Raw genomic sequence first — 17,814 nt, forward strand, 5'->3', positions numbered from 1 at the left:
GAAGTTACGTTTGAGAAGACAAATATCCAAATCAGTTGGCTCAGACAACAAAGAGAATTTATCTGGCCAGCTCCATAGCACAAAGTCCTGCACGCTGAACTAAACACCTAATGGTATTTCAGTTACACCTTAAAGAAAGGTGGCAACATCACTGCGACTAGGTAAACTCTGTACTTGCTTGGTGGTTGTTTCAAATGTTTTGAAACTGCAAGTAGTTGCAGTGACCAGCTGGTTGCCTAAAAGTTGAGTGTGCAACATCATGAACTTCTGGGGGACCACTTCCAATCACAAACAATGACTCTCAGAAAGGCTGGCAAAGGTCTGCAAGTTACTGCCACCTAATTTAGAAATACAGACAATATGTTTCAATCAGTCAGTCTGCATCAACTTCTCTGCCAAGCACTAGAGACCTCAACTCAACTAGTACTCTGGTTATATTCCTATAAAAGCAAGGCTGCTCAGTGTCTATGCAAGTTTGCAGATAAATCGTCATCCTGCAACAACAACGTCTCTATTTTTGGAGGAATTTCTGAAATTTCTACTTTATATCGCTTAAGGTTTTGCTGAAATATTCATTTGAATTTAATAATAATGTATACTCTATTGATCCCCGTGGGGAAATTACTCTTTCTGTATTTAACCCACTCACTCAGTGAAGCATTGGGCAGCCGCAAATCAGGCGCCCGGGGAGCAATGTGTAGGGACGGTACCTTGCTCAGGGGTACCTGTTCAGTGGATTTGAACCCCCGACCTTCCTGGGGCGACCACCCTACCTACTGAGCTATCCTTGCCCCAGGGTGGCTGTAGCTCAGTTGGCAGAGCAGGTCAGCCACTAATCAGAAGGTCGGTGGTTCGATCCCAGGCTGCCTCCTGGCTGCATGCCAAATATCCTTGGGCAAGATACTAACCGTGTTTGCCTACTGGTGGTGGTCAGAGGGCCCGGTGGCGCCAGTGTCCGGCAGCCTCGCCTCTGTCAGTGCGCCCCAGGGTGGCTGTGGCTACAATGTAGCTGCCATCACCAGTGTGTGAATGTGTGTGTGAATGACTAAATGTAGTGTCACTCACCCTGTCTGAGTCTGAAGCGCTTCATGTAGTGTGAAGCGCTTTGGGGTCCTTAGGGACTAGAAAAGCACTATACAAATGCAGGCCATTTTCCATTTCTGTTGCATGTAGACTGCAAAAGATTTTTGATTTTTGTCAATTAATCACAGTTGCCACATGATCACAAACAGCTTGGCCGCACTCAATAGAAAACTGATGGCAGAGTGACTCTGTTTTGACTCTGTCCAAAGAGACTTTAAAGATGGCAGTTGACTAAAAGTGGTCGTAGTCCTCCTGGTCCCTTTCTTTGATGCAATCTTTTTATGAGACTGCAAGTACATCGCATAACACATTCACAATAATACTAACAAAGCACGTGGAGCATTTGCACCAGCATGAACACGCCTGATTTAGACGACCTAAGACTAAAATCTCAGGAACATACCTAAACCACAAATATACAGACAGTAATATCATTACAGGTGTTTTAACGTTGTAACACATGTACAATTGCTGACATTTAAACATTTTGACCTTTTACTAAGTACACATGAGCAGACTTCCTGTCACCAGGGCAACTTGTGAAAAGTAGGAATGCATCAATCCATCTTTTCCCACTTGTAATTCAAAATAGATAAGCTTGGAGTATCGATCTAATACGGTTGTTTGCAGATGACATCAAGCAATTTAGCGATGAAAAAAACAATGGTTATTAAAGCTCCTCTTATTAATTTGGTTTATTCCAATACAGATAATTTTCCATTTCCTTATTTTGGTTTTACCATTTGTTTCCTTTATTCCAACTTTTTTACCGAACAAAATTAAGATGAGAAAACAGTCCTGATAATGGTAAACATCGTCTTATTTTAGGATATGCTAATATCAATCAAACAGTGCTGGCAAATACTGACATTCAGCCAATACGTGTACATCCCTTATTTAAATCAAGCATAGAGCATGTCCCGCTGAACCTAAACTCAAGCACACACCATGCTGACTTTTCTTTTAAAGATTTTTTTAATGGGCATAAATTGAAGCGTGATCCGTCTTTATTCACAAAGCCAGAAAATAGCTTTAATATCCCACACAAATGCTTTCAGTCACGACAGATGCCAAGCCAGAAAAGCAATCAATAAAAAGCACGAACTGTATCACTATGAAAAATGATAAACTCCCTTCCACTGTTTACACGATTACATTTGTAGTATGCAGTTTTTTTTAAGACAGAATGAGATCCTCAGATGTTCTCTGGTGTTAATTTATTTAAACAATGATAACAAGAGAAATTCTGGGGAAAAAAAACACATTTGCATTAAAGTAACTGTTCGGTTTAAGAGTTTTCAAGTGTAGCTTGAAGAGTTTTAAGGGTTTTCTAGTGCAGTTTTAATAAATGACAATATGGAATCAAACTAACTGTTTTGTTGGAGTAGACAGTTTGATTCATTAAAGGTCATACTTACAAATCATTATAAGTGTGCCTATGAATAGCATGGTATTTAAACTACACGCGTCTGAGGCAGCAGCGGTGCCGTGAAGCCAAGAGATGTGGAATGCAAACAGTAGCTTGGCAGAGTTCTGTTTATGTTCTCTCTCTCTCACACGCTGTCTGTTTTTTTATTGACTCTACAACTGGCCTTGTGCTCAGGCTCTGAATGTGTGTGTGTGTAATTTTTGATCTAATTCCATGCCTTGGGTAGAGCCCTGCTGGCTCTAAGGTGCGTGTCCTCGTTTCAGACGCGCTGACAAAGTGGCCCCTCTGAAATGAGCTGTGTGGCCTGTTCACAAGAGGGGAGCAGATGCATTTTACTGCCTTTGATCTATGGGCAAACAACCTGCAGAATACGAGAAAAAAACGGAAAAAACCAGAAAACTGAATATATGTGCTGTCTGTACAGAAAGAGGAAACAAATACTGACAATACTTTTTCTCTGCAGATCTTCCTGCCAGATCCCTCTGCGTGACAGCGATTGTCTTGCCTTTGCAGATTTTTACTGCAGCGGTGGCTGTGTTACATATCCCTTATTATATGTCCCATTATATTTCAAACACATTCTTCCTATTCACTCTGCTGAGCACACAGCCGGAACATTGACTTTCATAGACGCCCCGAGGATTCATAAAGTAAATGTCTGCGCTGGCATCAGGTCAAGCCTGTTATAAAACTGACGAAACCTTCAACAGACGCATACAGAACCATGGAGACTGCCTCTCGAGCAAAAGTGTAACCATTATAGGAAATGTGTTAAAGCACGAACTATGTTTATATTAGCTTTAAACTGAACACGAGTTATGGCAAATCAATACATAATAAATTCGCCAGAAGGGTTTTGTGTTTCTCCCTGTAATTTAATCTTGGCAGCATCAAAAACCCTCTAAAACAGCACATAAACCACATAATCGTAAAGTAAAAACCCACAATGTGATCCCTCTTCAGTGACTTCTTATACTGTTATAAAAACAAAAGTGATATTATTTTAAAACAATATCTGGCAAACTTATTTTGGGCTTCATCTGGGCTACTTGTGGCTGTGCTGTGGATTGGTTGCGGCACCAGCGAGTATTCAGTTGGTCAGATATGGCCCAGGAGTTATGAAATGAGCTGATCGCTGGAAGTCCAAATGTCACAGGCTTCATGATATCTGGGCAGGACTCAACACCATCAGCTTTAGCCAAATGTGGCCCAACATTTAGGCCAAACACATATAATCATTCTTTTTCTCTTTTTCTCATAAAGCATCATTTAATACACGAAGGGATCTGTTTGTTTCCACATATTCTACAGTCACATTTTATTTTCATGATATCCTAAGTGTAACATGAAAAAAGTAAGTGTCCAACGAGCAACGTGCTACAGGTTTATATTACACCCTCAGGTCATTTCTAAGCATTGGAGTTTTGAATTACGGGAAAGTCACTGAATACTGCCGAGAAGACGGATGGAGAAGAAGGATTTAAAAGTCACAAATCAGAGCAGGAAACTCCCTTTGAGTTTTTCTTGACAACTACATTTTTAGCTTTTGTGCACCATCCTGACAAAAAAAAAAAAAAACACGATGTAAGCCTGGTGACTGAATGGCTCTTTTGAAAATGCTCTATGGAAATGAACAACTCTTGTTATGACTTTCTTGCTGGAATTAGGGCTGTGCGATATATAACCAAAATCTCATATCCCGACATAAGGGATTTATCGTCCCGACGTATATAATAACAAAAATTCTACATTTTCTGTAATCTGTGAATCTCGGGCAGCTTGACTTGCGTGAAGTGTTTTCAGCTGGGCGTCGTGTACCTGGAGTCGAGTGTTACATCAGTTGAAACGGCCTCAATTTTCTTTGTGACTAATTATTACACAGCGTGCTGCGGGGAAAAGCACCTGACGGCTCTTTTTAGCTTCTCATCCGTAAACACTCTGCATTCTATTTCACGTGATGCAGTTTATTTTGAAAAATCTCAACAGGATTTTCAGCTTTATTGTGAAAATAAACATGTGGACGGAGCCACACGATGGTTTTACCGTCGTTGTTGCTAACGTCGCTTGTCATAGTTTTTTTTTTTTACATTCAAACCTTTATTTAAACATCAGTACAATACAAAATAGAATTAAACAGTACCATATTAATGGTGTTGTACTTACAAAAAAAAATTGCATACCATAGACAAACAAATAAAAGAGCAATTTTCAGAACCTACAATATAAATATGTTAGGGGGAAAGTAACTGATCAAGCCAAAGAACAAAGTGATTGAAAGATCTTGATTTTTTTTACAAACACCAATAGTTTTTATAGCTTTTGGGTTAGTGGAGTTCTTAATTGAATTAAGATACTGTACACGTTCAAAGGAGAATACATAAAAAGAGGCGAAACAGCTCTTCCTAAACATTTGGACTTGTGAATATGAAATTTAGCCATTAAAATTAACAAGTTAATCATATATCTGTTATCAAAGTTGAATTGTCTTTGGTTTTTGTGCAGACCAAACAAAACATATTTCCAAAACAGTACAAATCCTTTAAATACATTTTCTGAGATAAAAACACATAAACTCTGCCAAAAATCTTGCACAAGGTTACAAAACCAAAAAGGATGTGTAGTAGATTCCTTGGAAGTTTTACAAAAGCTGCAGCTTGTATCAATGTCTAAATTGAATTTGCTTTGAAGATAATCTTTAGAAGGATAAATTCTGTGTATTCATTTATAAGAAATATCTTTAATTTTGTTGGTAATTAAAAACTGATTAGGGAGTCTCCAAACTTCGTTCCACATAATACCATCTGACAACCAGTTCCAGAACAAAATTACATATGGTACCGTGGTTATGCTACTCTGAAATAAAGATCTGATAGATTTATTGTTGTTTTTAGATTGCTTAGAAAAGCAAATCTTGCCAACAAAAGTTTGTATGGGAGATGCCAACGGCCTGTGGAATGAAGTGATATTAGGTTGTTGTACTCATGAGTAGAAATGTTCAAACACTGGTCATGTAACAGTGTCTGTGGGAAAACAAGAAAATGACTTTTCTAGCACTTTATCCCAATATCAAAGGTGTTTTTCAGTACTGAATTGTTGCACAGAACCATGACTGTATGTTTTCTCCCCGATTTTCTGGAGCACTCAACAGCATTCATTTGCAGCAAGCACAGAAAAGATCGATTTAACTGCTACCCAACATGCAAGAGGCTCGTCACTATCGTTTATTGATAGTTTTGAAAAACTTGCTATGTCATATTATTCACAGGAAGATAGAAAAGTTAATAAAATAAAGAAGATCATAATAACAAATAAGGCAATAATCCTCAAAGCCACACTGCACTATGAAAAGCAACCACAAGACGCAAGGGGAAAATATACTCTGTTAAAAGGGTCATCTGAAATACCGACTGCACCATATATCAAGAAAACTGCCTGACAGTCATTATCAGAAGTGGATAACAATGGTCAGTGAAAGGGCGATAATCACTCAGATGGAGGGAAAAACGACTTTCCCTTCATTTACAGTGCATCAGGAGCGACAAACTCCTGCCCCCACACAGTCTTTCTGAGAGTGCGGATGGGCGACAAGGTGCTTCATAACGACGGCACAACTGAGCGTGGCAGCTCAATCCACTGTTGTCACACAAAAGTCATCCAGACAGTGAATGGAGCCGACGTAGCAATAGGAAAGAGAGAAATTCCACATTGCATAACCAACCTCTTATCTAAGCTCTATTATCTTGGCCACGGCTTGTTATATGGCTGCCAAAGCTATCGCACAAAACACTGAAGCAACAGTCCTTATTTGGCTTCGCCTGCACCCACACAGAAACTCATACACAGAAAAGGCTAAATGTTGCAAATGCAATCAACACACCAACAAACAATGAGCTGTAATAAATTGCAGCCTAACATATCACTGTATCTTATTTCAGATGGGGAGCTGAGTGCTGAGCAATTATTGTCAGCATCGCTTGGCCTATAAAGACTATTCCCCTCAGAGCTGGTGTTGGTAGTGAGTGTTGGTAGCAGAAGAGCATGTCGACAACTGTTAACGCTAATTGCTTTCACACCAAGAGCGATCTATTAAGAAAACATGCAGCAAGACTCTGCACAATGTCACGACTGTGTGAGTCATGCCTTTGAAAACAAGCCATTCCTGAAAAACATGACCACATGGACTGGAGGCTGATTTGTAATCTGCATGCTGTTTTTGAAGACTTGAGATTTGTGCCACTAATACCATGTTGCTGAATCATCCCGGGTCTCTAAAAGCTTTAAACTGTATCATGAAAGTGAAAGCTTGAATGCGGTCAAATATGGTATTTTAGTGTCAGCTGTAGAGATTTTAAACATTGTGTAGCGTCTTCATCTACTCTGCTCAAATTTTATTTACTTATAAAAGTAATAAAAAAAATCTAATGATACCACAGGTTGGCATAAAATACTATTTTTGCAGCAATAGAGCTATTAGCTGAAAACAGGGCCTTTTTTTGCCATGGTGTGCAGTGCGTCCTTGAACATTTTGAAGAAATTGAACAAGTGGAGGTCAAAACAAATAGTAGCAAGGAAAAAAAACTATGAGAAAAAGCATTTGAAATAGGAATAAAATCCATTAACCCTTTAAGACCTACCATAGAACCAAGTCCGCCAGAGCTTATATTATATTTTTACATGGTGTGGAGCCATTTTTGGGAGCATTTCAAGTTGCTATACATCAATACAACCATTATAGCCCAGATTTTAATAATATGTATTCATTAAGTGCATAGTTTCTGGAATATTATGTTTTTGTTCCTGCAAGCGCTTTTTATGCAGTTTTTGCAAAGCTTTATGTGGAAGGAAACTGTGACCTAGGACAAGCTGATGGCATGAGATGTAAGTACAACTCCTCCGGTTTCATATGCAAAAAAAATTATTGCGCTAGCTCACGTGGTTGCAGAGCTACCGGGATTTAAAAATAGTTACGCAAAACGGAGCGTGCCCGCTCCGACCGGCTCTAAAGGGTTAAAGATCTGACGCAGGACCTGAGAGATTATCTCACCCTTGATCTATCTACTGTTTGTATCTCAAAGGAACGGTGGCTGTCGAGAAGACATCCTTAAGCCTTAGGTATGAAAAATTACTGGACTGAAAAGTCAGTGGCAACAGGTCTTATGGAGCGATTAATCCAAATTTGCAATTTCTGTCCGAAATTGTCAATATGTACACAGGATGTCGGGAGAGAAATACAACAGTGAGTCACTGGAGCCATCTGCAAAATGCAGTTTAGGCTCTGTCATGGTTTGGGGCTATATTTCAGCCAGCCAATGGAATGAATGAAGGTAGGAAAGTACCATCAGACGTTGATCAACCATGCAATCTGGAAAGTGAGTGATTGGCAACAGCTTCATTTATGAGCGAAACCACAACCCAAACACACTGAGGATGCAGTAAAAGTATATCTGGATAGAAGAACACACAATGTAGCGCTCTCAGTCGTTGATTGGTCTCCCTGGAGCCCAAAACTCAACTTTATTGATACAGAACAGAACAAAAGGCAGAAACATCCAAAGAAGAGCTTTGAATGTACTTTAAGAAGCCTGGAGAACTAATCCTTATGATTGCTTTAATAAATTAAAGGAAGATCACATAAGAGAGTTCAGGTTATGTTGAAAAATAAATGCGGCCATACGAAATATTGACTTTTAAGCTTGTTAGAGTTGCACAAACTCAACCCCGTACCGATTTTCCCAGCAAAATGTAAAGAAATAAAGGTTGATCCAAGACTTTTGCACTTCTACGCTTACGTTTAGTAGTAATTATTCCTTATTCGAGCTCTCGGCTTGCAAGTTCTGCCTAGTTTAAAACCGGGATAAAGCCAAAGAGGCATGTTCTTTGTCACATTATGCAGCTAACTTTATTTAAAGTACATAAACCATATCATCATTTCAACTCTAATATGTCGCCTGGTAAACTCAGGTCCTTTCTCTTTCTCAGGTACAGCTTGTTTCTTGCAAACAAGCAAACACACACACACACACAAAAGCTTTTATATTTGCTTGCAGCAGAGTGTTGTTGAAATCATTATCAATACTTTTCCCCAACACACAACTCTTAGTGACACCGCAACCTTTCTACAAAATAAGTCTGCAAGGCTGGAAAAAGCGACCTCCAATCGTGCACATAAACAAAATGTTGAAAAGGGATTCAAGTGATATGAAGGCTGAAGTAAGCCAGGCTTTCAGAGCTCTCTCTTTGCTCTATGCCAGAGAAGGACACGGCTGAAAAGGAAAACAGCCATTACTTAATGAGCCACTTAAAGAGTGCCCTCTCTATTTAGGTTTCATTACTTTTATTGTAAATCCTTCACAGCCCTCGTCTGCTAGTCATTCATTCAGAGCTTCCGCGGCCAAGTGCACCATTATATATTAACCAAAATCACAGGGCTGGAAAATACCTCAGCTGAATGACAATTATGATTACTATGAAGTTATCCCCCCAAAATGTCTTTTTCTTAAACTACTCAAATGAAATGTCTTTTGTTTACATTGTTTAATAACATTCATTAATCAAGAAGCCAGAGAGTGGTTGTGAAAAGCAAGAAAAAAAGGGGGGGAGTACAAATCAGCAGCAGATAATTACTGTGGAAACCTTATAACAGTGCAGCTCCTAATCCATCGCAGGCTCAGGGACAGCATCTTAATCAGAAGCTAATTACATCCTGTCATTCACCGCAATGAAAATATGGAGACAGGAAGATGGAAGACGGCTCAGGACGACAAGCAGGAAATGGATATATATGCCTACAACAAGTTACCCACGTGCTTTTATGTGCCTCTTATTATGTGTCAGTGTGCACTGTCACCAAGCTTACAGCTTTGAGCTTGAAAACAAAGAGGCTCTTATTCTGACAGTTAAAAGTGTCGTTACATTCAGACCCTTAAAAACAGACAACTGACAGTTTCACAAAGCTCTCGCTGGAGAGGGCAGCCATTAATCCCACTGGTTTCCAACCTTCAGAAATCAACAAATACATATTATCACACATGATAAGAACATACAACTCATTCTTAGCTCGTGACATTTTTCATAACTTGTCTTCTTGTTGTTGGTTTTTATTTGTTAGTAACTGAAAAAAATCTGTGCAAGTGATTCAATAAATGCACAAAAGAGGCCATCAAACGTGTTCTCAGGTTTGCTCTCTTCTCAGACAGACTGTTAAACCACTGACTTTCACTTTCACTGCCATCAAGAACAGTACTTCAGAACAATGCGCCTTATTAATATAGTATTTGTGCGTCCTTGTAGCTGATTTTTGTAAACATCTTAAATCAAATACAGTTAACGCCCACGTTTGCGAGGTTGCCGTCTTCTTATCTGCCTTTACAGGAACACTATTTCCCTGTGTTGCAACCAACTGTTGATCTGAGTGAATAATGTGAAACCGGCAGCAGGAATGTAAACTGCATTGTTTGCATGCTTGTACCTGTGCATGTGCGGATGTTTGACTCAAATTAAACAAGAAATAGTAAAACAAAAACAAAACACTACTTTCTAGTTCTACTAGTGGTCAGAAGATACACAAGGAAGGTAGGTTTAAACAAATGTACCTATTTTGGTCCACTGTCACTGAAATCTATGATGCTTTGCCCTTCCAGTGTAACATGTGACTCCCTCAGGAGCTCTCCATTGGGCTGCTATTTATAGGCTGGTAAAATGATAAGGTCACAAAATCAAATCAAATTAAATCTACATTTTTTATTCACTCTCTCCCCTTTTTTTCTTAAACTATAATAAGCCAAAAAGCCATGTAACATTTCTCATTGGGCAAAATAAAAACATGTTCATATTCCTTAAAACAGGCACTGAAAAAACTGCACTAAACCTACTATGGAATCTACAATAGCACCTAAAAATGAAAGCACCTGCACATTAACTCATTAACATCTTAACAGCTGAAACAATTTATAAGTGTTAATTAGAAATGAACAAAAGGGATGCCAGAACTGGCTTGCTGGTATTCACAATGCCAGTAAACCAAATCTCTTTATACACTATTTTGCAGTTGAGCTTTGGGAAACTGTGATGCTCATTTCCCCTTTTTTGGAGAAGATCATTTGAAGCCTAGATCAGCTTTGGGAAGTTCCTAATACAAATACGCGTTACATGCGATCTCTAAGCAGGCCTCACACGTTTGTGAATACGGTGTTGTCAGTAACAGAGAAAAGTGATCATCCTGCTTCCAGATCCGCAGCATCGTCATCAACCAAAAGTTGGTTGATTAAATGAATTGACGAAGGCCTGATGGGTCACAAAAAAGGAAAAAGCAAACTCAAACCGCATGGCACCAGTGACATCATCATTAGCAAATCAGACAGTTAACTATCTATTAGCTATTTGACCGATCTGCATTTATATATACCTTTCAACCACGTCTGAGTGTTGATGTTGCATGCTTTGTCTACCAGAGGGCACTCAGCAACTCTCCTGTTGGCAACATGTGTTTGGAAGAGCACAAACACGACAGGCTGCTGATTCCAGCAGCATGAGGCAGCGCGTAAATGAATAACTCACGACTTGCTGTGACACAACAACATTATATTAGTAAGGACTCATAAACAATTACTTCCTGAAAGAAAAAAATACCACATTTTATCATGTTCTGATGTTATTCAATAATTAAATCAATATAAATGCACAATGACCAGTTGACTAGGAAGCCATTCTTTAAGGGAAAACTTTAAGAATATACAACTTGGACAGCTGCACGCTGGAGGTTCGGTCATGTGTTCGTGTCAGACAGAGAAAAGGCTTGCGAATGTGACCATGCATTTATCAGCCACGCTGTCGCCTACAGTGTGTGACAGTTAGAGACAGCCAGGGCTTGGGGACGTCCCACTGGCATTAAGAAAGCTCTCTCCATGGGATGCGTCAGCCAATGAGCAACGGAGCCTCGGGGGGCTGCCTTGTTAATTAAAGCCGGAGTTGTTTGTCAGTGCCGACATATGATGCACAGCACTATCACCGTTGGGGGAAAGTGAAAACACGAAGCAAGATTGCTGCAACCCCTGCAACAAATCTGCTGCCTCACCATGGAAGCAAGACATCTCACTACAGCAAGGACCGCTGCGGTTTAAGGTGCCAGTATTGGTTTGCATCGTGTTACTCAAGTGGCAACGAGCAGAGCGGAAACACAAAGCTGACCCAGGGAAAAGATGTGAAATTATAGGATTTTTGGGCTCTTTAGAGCTTTACACAATCCGTCAATCTGCTGAAAGCCAAACCTTCAGTTTGAGCTCAGGATTTATCAGCACGTCTCTGCACAAGTGTGCTTTCTAACATGAAATCTTGAGTTCTGGCCTTACTAACGACTCCAAATAGTTAGCATGTGGTCATATCTGGGTGCTAACTATGAGACACTCGAGTGTAGCTACATTAAGGGGAAGTCTCTGGGGCGAAAAAAAATCTTTCTAACTGCTGCTCTGACTTCATCGCAGCACTTGATGATATATAATGACACATATTTGTATTTGGAATGTTGCTGGCTTAAATCCATGCACCAGCTGCCAAAACACAGGCAGAGAAAATGAAGCAACAAATCTCAGTTTCCCTAACAACTACTGTCAAGCTCCTTGAGGGCAAGGGACTTAATTTCCCCATACTGCACCAGCGGTGCTACTCAGTAGCCAACGATCGAGGATGATTAGTGTGCAAAACTTGAGAAAACAGGGCCATGCAGGAAAACAGCAAGCAAAACGTCCCTGGATACACAAAGAGACAGAGTCTTTGATATATGAACCCATTTTCCGCCAGAATCCCAGACCCCCTTGGCCTCCTGCCCTTCACACTGTTGTAATATCACTAAATCAACTAAACCTAAATCCCCCATTAGACTGAATTTAGAAACCCACGCTGCGGAACGGAAAACCCAAACAAATCTGTAAATTCATGTTAAAGCAGATGAACAGAAGGATTGTGGATTAACGAGAGGGGATTTGCCACTCCAACATCACTCACAGAGCAAATGGAGCAAATCAAACATCTTATTAATACGTTGACAGATGGATAATTGTGTCATTTTATTATCTCCTCACTTGTTCGATACACACAGGGAGACTTCTGGAGGGTATAAGCTGTAAAGCATAATTGTTTTATATCGCTGCTATGTCCACGAAATTGGCCTTCAGAAAGTGAAAGAATTCCCGAAAGTTACTCAGACTAATATACGGGCTAATTTATCCTTCTTCTTAAAGTCATGTTTCTTAAAAAGAGAAAAAAATAAGGGAATAATTTTCCTGACTCATGCGCAATGATTTCATTCTTTACTTAAAAAAGGAATAAAAACCACAGAAACTGTGCATGAGCTTTTCTCCTTTTCAACAGCCCACAGTAACAGATTGACTCTTTTTGAATCATCACTGAATCATACCCCCATTTAAAAAAAACATCATCATAAGTTGCCTGTGACAAAGCAGCACGGCTGTGTTTGCATAGTCGATTTGCACAGGTAAGTAAGCGGCTTTCCTGCGAGAAACGAGGGGATTCAAAGCGAATAAACACGGTGTAATCAAATGCGGCTGTGGCTGCAAATTGCTTTCGGCTGTAATGAAACCGGGTTACGGGGTAGCAGGCAAGACCACCACACAGCCTAAGCCTTTATCGAGGGAGCTCGATCCTATCGGCGCTGAGCTGGAATATCAACTGAGTGAGCTTAGAGTGGAAGTGCTCTGGGAGTAACCCGTAACCTCAGGCATGAGTTACAGACTAGAATGGGACAATCAAACAGCAGTAACCCAAAGGTGACGTAGATTTTATGAAACACATTCACCCTGAAGTGCATCAGAGAGCAGACACACACACACACACACACACGAAAAAAAAGATTACAGGGAGATTTGAAAGCAATGAGATTAAACACAAGTAAATATTGCTATGTTGGCCATATGGGCTCACTGAACCCGGGGAGGGTGGAATAAATAATGACGGTGAAATCCTAATGAGACCGACTGTATGGCCTGACATAAACACAACCGTGCTGGCCATCAGTCACTTTAAAGAGGTCAGGAGGACCACGCGCTCGCTCTCCAGAGGGTGTGCCAGCTTATCGGAGCATAATGCAATAAGTCAGAGCTATTCCCTGACTGCTCCCCCCCCCCATAATTGATGAGTAATTAGCACAGGTAGAGTAGGTCATGAGCTCCACTCAAGCACGCGGTGAGTAGGTGAAAGAATGACTCATGGACAGACGATGTGATGGTTCCGGTGGGCACACACTGCGGAGAGGCCATTTCACTCTCAGTGATGCAGCTAAAACAAATGTCATTAGCGTTGTCACTTACAGCAAACAATACACGAAATTAGCACTAAGTCAACACTCTGATTTCATTTACCACATGCACAGAAATCAGAGGCACAAAAAAACCCCTATCTGTGCTCATCTCTTCTTCTAATTGTACCAGATCCACTAACATCATTTAATAAGCGCAGGCCATTTGCATGCAAATCAGACCAATTATCAACAAGTAGCTGGTATGTGAGTATCATTTCACATTGAGCTGTATCATGCCTCATTTGCGTAGCCTTGAAACATAAGCTTCTGTGCAGCGCACAGTGTTCTTTCTCTGTGTTCACTCAACACAGAGAATTATTATAGCTAGTAAATGTGTAAAACTAAAATTGGATAATTATCTGGCTTCGCCTCGCTCTCACAGAGGCAGCGTTTATTTACTGTAATGTTTTTATTAAGATAAACCCTCAAAGGATAAATCTAACCTCATCTCCCACATCAGAGACAGATGTCCAACTTGTGAACTAAAAAGACATCTTACAGCATCACAACACGTGTTACTTTTCCCAGAAGTCATTAAGTGCAGCGCACTTCAAAGTCTTCCAGCCATCAGAAGTGGCTGCCATGCAGCACAGAGGGCAAAGGTGCTTTTACATACAAAATCACATGGAGATGAATGAGGAGAATGGGCAGCAACACACTTGATAACAAGTTTATCTGGGGTGAGTGCCGCTTGTGAAATTTAGCCTGATTAGCCAAAAAACTCTGCAGTGTCATTAAAGCAGTTTTACATCACTGCACTCGCCTTTTACATCATTATTCTTCTCATATAAGTTAATTCCCAACAATATTTCAGGGATCGCCCTTGCACTCCTATCTGCTTTCCCGCCTGCTTTAAGTACCATGAAGCTAAATGGAATTGCAGGATAATCACAGATGACCCTGACAGGTTAAACTTGTTAATAGCTGGGCAGTGGAGAATTGATTATCAGCTTCAAGTGAGTGAATCCTACATTCAGAATAGACAACTGGTTAAGATTTTATGCTGCAAACACGCAGTCCACCATTATATTGAATAAGAGCTATGTAGGAGGCATGACTGATGACTGATTAATAGCCACCATAGTTAAGCTTACATAGAAAGGTGTGATTGGATCCACGGCCTCTCAAACGAGGCCATCATCTTAAAATACACAGACACCAGTGAGTATTAGGTATATATTTTTAAAGGTAGTTATTTATATACAGTACCATCCTCAGAATGAGCCATAAAAAAAGCAACAACAAACCTGCCTCATCAGTCTGCCTAATATCCCACAGGGAGCTATGTTTCATTTGTCATTTTGAATGTAATGAGATAAAGGAGCTAAATAAAGGAGGGTGTCACAGGGGAACCTCCTCTCTTCCTGAAATCGCTGCTCTGACATCTGACATAGCTACCACACGGTAATGACAGCAGCAGAGTTATCAGCACGTGGTGTGTCAGCCTCCAACACACGGATGATGTAATAGGCAGTTTATCAGAGGTCGGAGTGTCAAGAAAGCAGAAAACAGAAAAACGCACAAACCAGATCCAAACCTGTCCCACCAAAGCACCTGTTTCTTCTCCAATCATATGCTGGCTCTCTGAAGCAAGTAATTTTCAAGAAACAGGTGTGTGTGTGTGTGTGTGTGTGTGTGTGTGTGTGTGTGTGTGTGTGTGTGTGTGTTGTAAACACTTTCATGACAAGGACTCCAAACAGACACACATCAAAGCGAGCACTGATCACCTTGAGGGATATCCTCTCATCTACAAATATCAGACGATTACAAGAGTAATCCTCATCCATCTCATTACCGCCATCTCAAGTAAATTGGCTACAAATTGGACTAGTCCTTCATGTTGCTGGTGAGTGGGTGAGGACCCACTTACACGCACACACGCGCAGACACACACACACACACACTCTTGACACATGATGAAGAATGCAAACACACAAACAGTTAACGATCCGCTTCCTCCTTACCTCCAGACGGTCCAGGCTGATGAAGCTGGCGATAGCAAATCCATCAATGATGTCCTCCTCCTGCGAGCTGGACTCTCGTCTCTTTCGCCGCGGGGGGCGCGAGACTCTGGCGGCGGCCGCGGGGTGCGGAGCTTTTTTACCGGGCAGGGAGGCGGCGTCCCTCCCCGGACTGTGTCCCTCCCTGTCGGAGCAGGAGGAGTTGGGGTCGGGGCTGCGGGCGTCTCTGCTCCCAGCCTCCCGCAACCTCCGCACTCTCTCCCGCTTGGATCGACATCTCCGACCCTGCTTCAGTTTCCCATCCATGCTGTCAGAGAATTCTCCCAGAGTCCGAAAGAAACAGCAATATTACTCCACAGCTCGCGCAATATCAAATAACACACGCGCACGCACGCACACGCAGACACACACACCGGACTGAGGATCGTAGCCTGCGCTGCGCTATAACGTGGAGACAGCGCTGCGTGCAGGGCTCTGTAAATAACGAGGCGACCGTAGCCTCACAACAGTGGATGACCTTGAGTATAAACCTCGCCAATCTCCATTACGATAAGCAAACGTTCCAAGTATCCCCGCGCAGGCGAGCGACTGGGTGAGAGTGAGCGAAGCGACGCGGATCCGCACGCTATTCTGTCACGAATCTGCGCCGTGTCGACGCGCTGGCCGCTAAAGCAGGTGCAAAAAAACGGCGAAACGCTCAAAATCCGCGCACTGCACTCGTCTCGTAACTTTTGTGGCATCTCAGTAATAACGAGCGGCGTTCAAAGCGGGAGCTCGCAGCATACTGCAGACAGCGCAGAGAAATCATGTCGCTGCCCGTTGTTGTTTTCCACCACCCCAATCCATGATCCAAGTCTGGCAAGAAAAAAAGAGAGAGAGAGACAGTATCGGGACAGTATCCGTCCGAGATAATGCTGATAATAAACGCCTGGTAAACGTGTCGATAGAAGCTGTCGAATGAGAGAATAATCCCGAGGACTACGCGTTGACTTTTAAGCCATATTCCTCTCCGCTCTGCGCTTCAGAAGCAAAGGATCCGAAGTCTGAGAGCTACTTAGGCTATGCGCAGTGTTTCCTAAATGACCCGAGCCGTCCGGATAAGACAGACATCCAAACTCCATAGGGCAACGAAGCGGTCTATTCCAGTTTAGATAACGTTGAGTTTCCCTACAAACCTCCACTCCAGTCCGTCCCTCAGTTGCTCAGTGGCTCCTGGTATTTTCTGTTCGCATAATAAGGCTTTGATAAGTGTCCTTAAAGCGACAGGAGTGATTAAAATCTCTCTCTCTCTGCCCCCTCCCCTCTCTATCTCTCATTCCCTTCATCCGAAATTAAGATACGCAGTCAAGCTTCAGAGAACCCACATAACTGACGTATTTCCGCCACCTCTGGCCTACAATTTACCATAGGAAGGAAGCTTGTGTAAAAAAAAGAAAGCCAGAGAGAAAGGGAAAATCATTCTCTCTCACTGTTGGGTACACTTTGTCATACAAGGCACTATTTTAGTCTGTCTGTCTGCCGGAGCTGATGCCACATCATGCCGTTTCCCGCTGACGGTTTGCGCTGTCTCCCTCTCACACACTCTCATCTATCAGGTTCTGACAGCTTCTCCATTCCGAGCATGCTGACTCTCCCCCCCTCTCCCCCACCTCAACCCCCAACTCTCTAAATTCACCAGCAGACAACAGAAAGTGCAAAGCTGTAAAGTTGCGTTTCACTGTCACATAAAGGTCAGAATTTCATGAGTGCACTGTAATAAAACATATATTTGAAATATGGGTTTGTCATATTTACCCTGCCCCAAACCTTTTTGTAAAGCCTGAGCAGGACTGGTGTGTCTCTGCAGAGTGAGCACTTCCAGGGGGTCCCTGAGGGAATTCCAGGGAATCCTGTGCAAAGTGAAACTGCTTAATTTATCTGCTTTCTATCAGGAGAAATCAGGGCAATGACATTATACAATCACTCCACTGTGTAATATTTTTTTCAGTTACAGGTTTCACTGCCCTTACTGTGACTGTAACACCACCCAA

General features: G+C 41.6%; 1 protein-coding gene across 9 annotated transcripts in view; it reads right to left on the minus strand.

The window, feature by feature from the left end:
• fbrsl1 (fibrosin-like 1) overlaps window positions 1–17,164 on the minus strand; it is a 281,436-nt gene extending 264,272 nt beyond the window's left edge. For 5 of the 9 annotated variants that reach the window (XM_005933319.3, XM_005933318.3, XM_014337109.2 and 2 more), the window contains exon 1: window positions 15,788–17,164. In XM_005933319.3, coding sequence (XP_005933381.1) covers window positions 15,788–16,090 — 303 coding nt within the window. In that variant the 5' untranslated portion in view covers window positions 16,091–17,164. The remainder of the gene's footprint in view (window positions 1–15,787) is intronic. The other 4 variants (XM_042225282.1, XM_005933321.3, XM_005933320.3 and 1 more) reach the window with 1 other exon arrangement.
• Between the last annotated feature and the right edge of the window lie 650 nt (window positions 17,165–17,814).

The sequence above is a fragment of the Haplochromis burtoni genome, unplaced genomic scaffold, assembly GCF_018398535.1.
Source record: "Haplochromis burtoni strain Fernald_Lab_line unplaced genomic scaffold, NCSU_Asbu1 Contig_166, whole genome shotgun sequence".
In the NCBI taxonomy this organism is placed as follows: Eukaryota; Metazoa; Chordata; class Actinopteri; order Cichliformes; family Cichlidae; genus Haplochromis; species Haplochromis burtoni.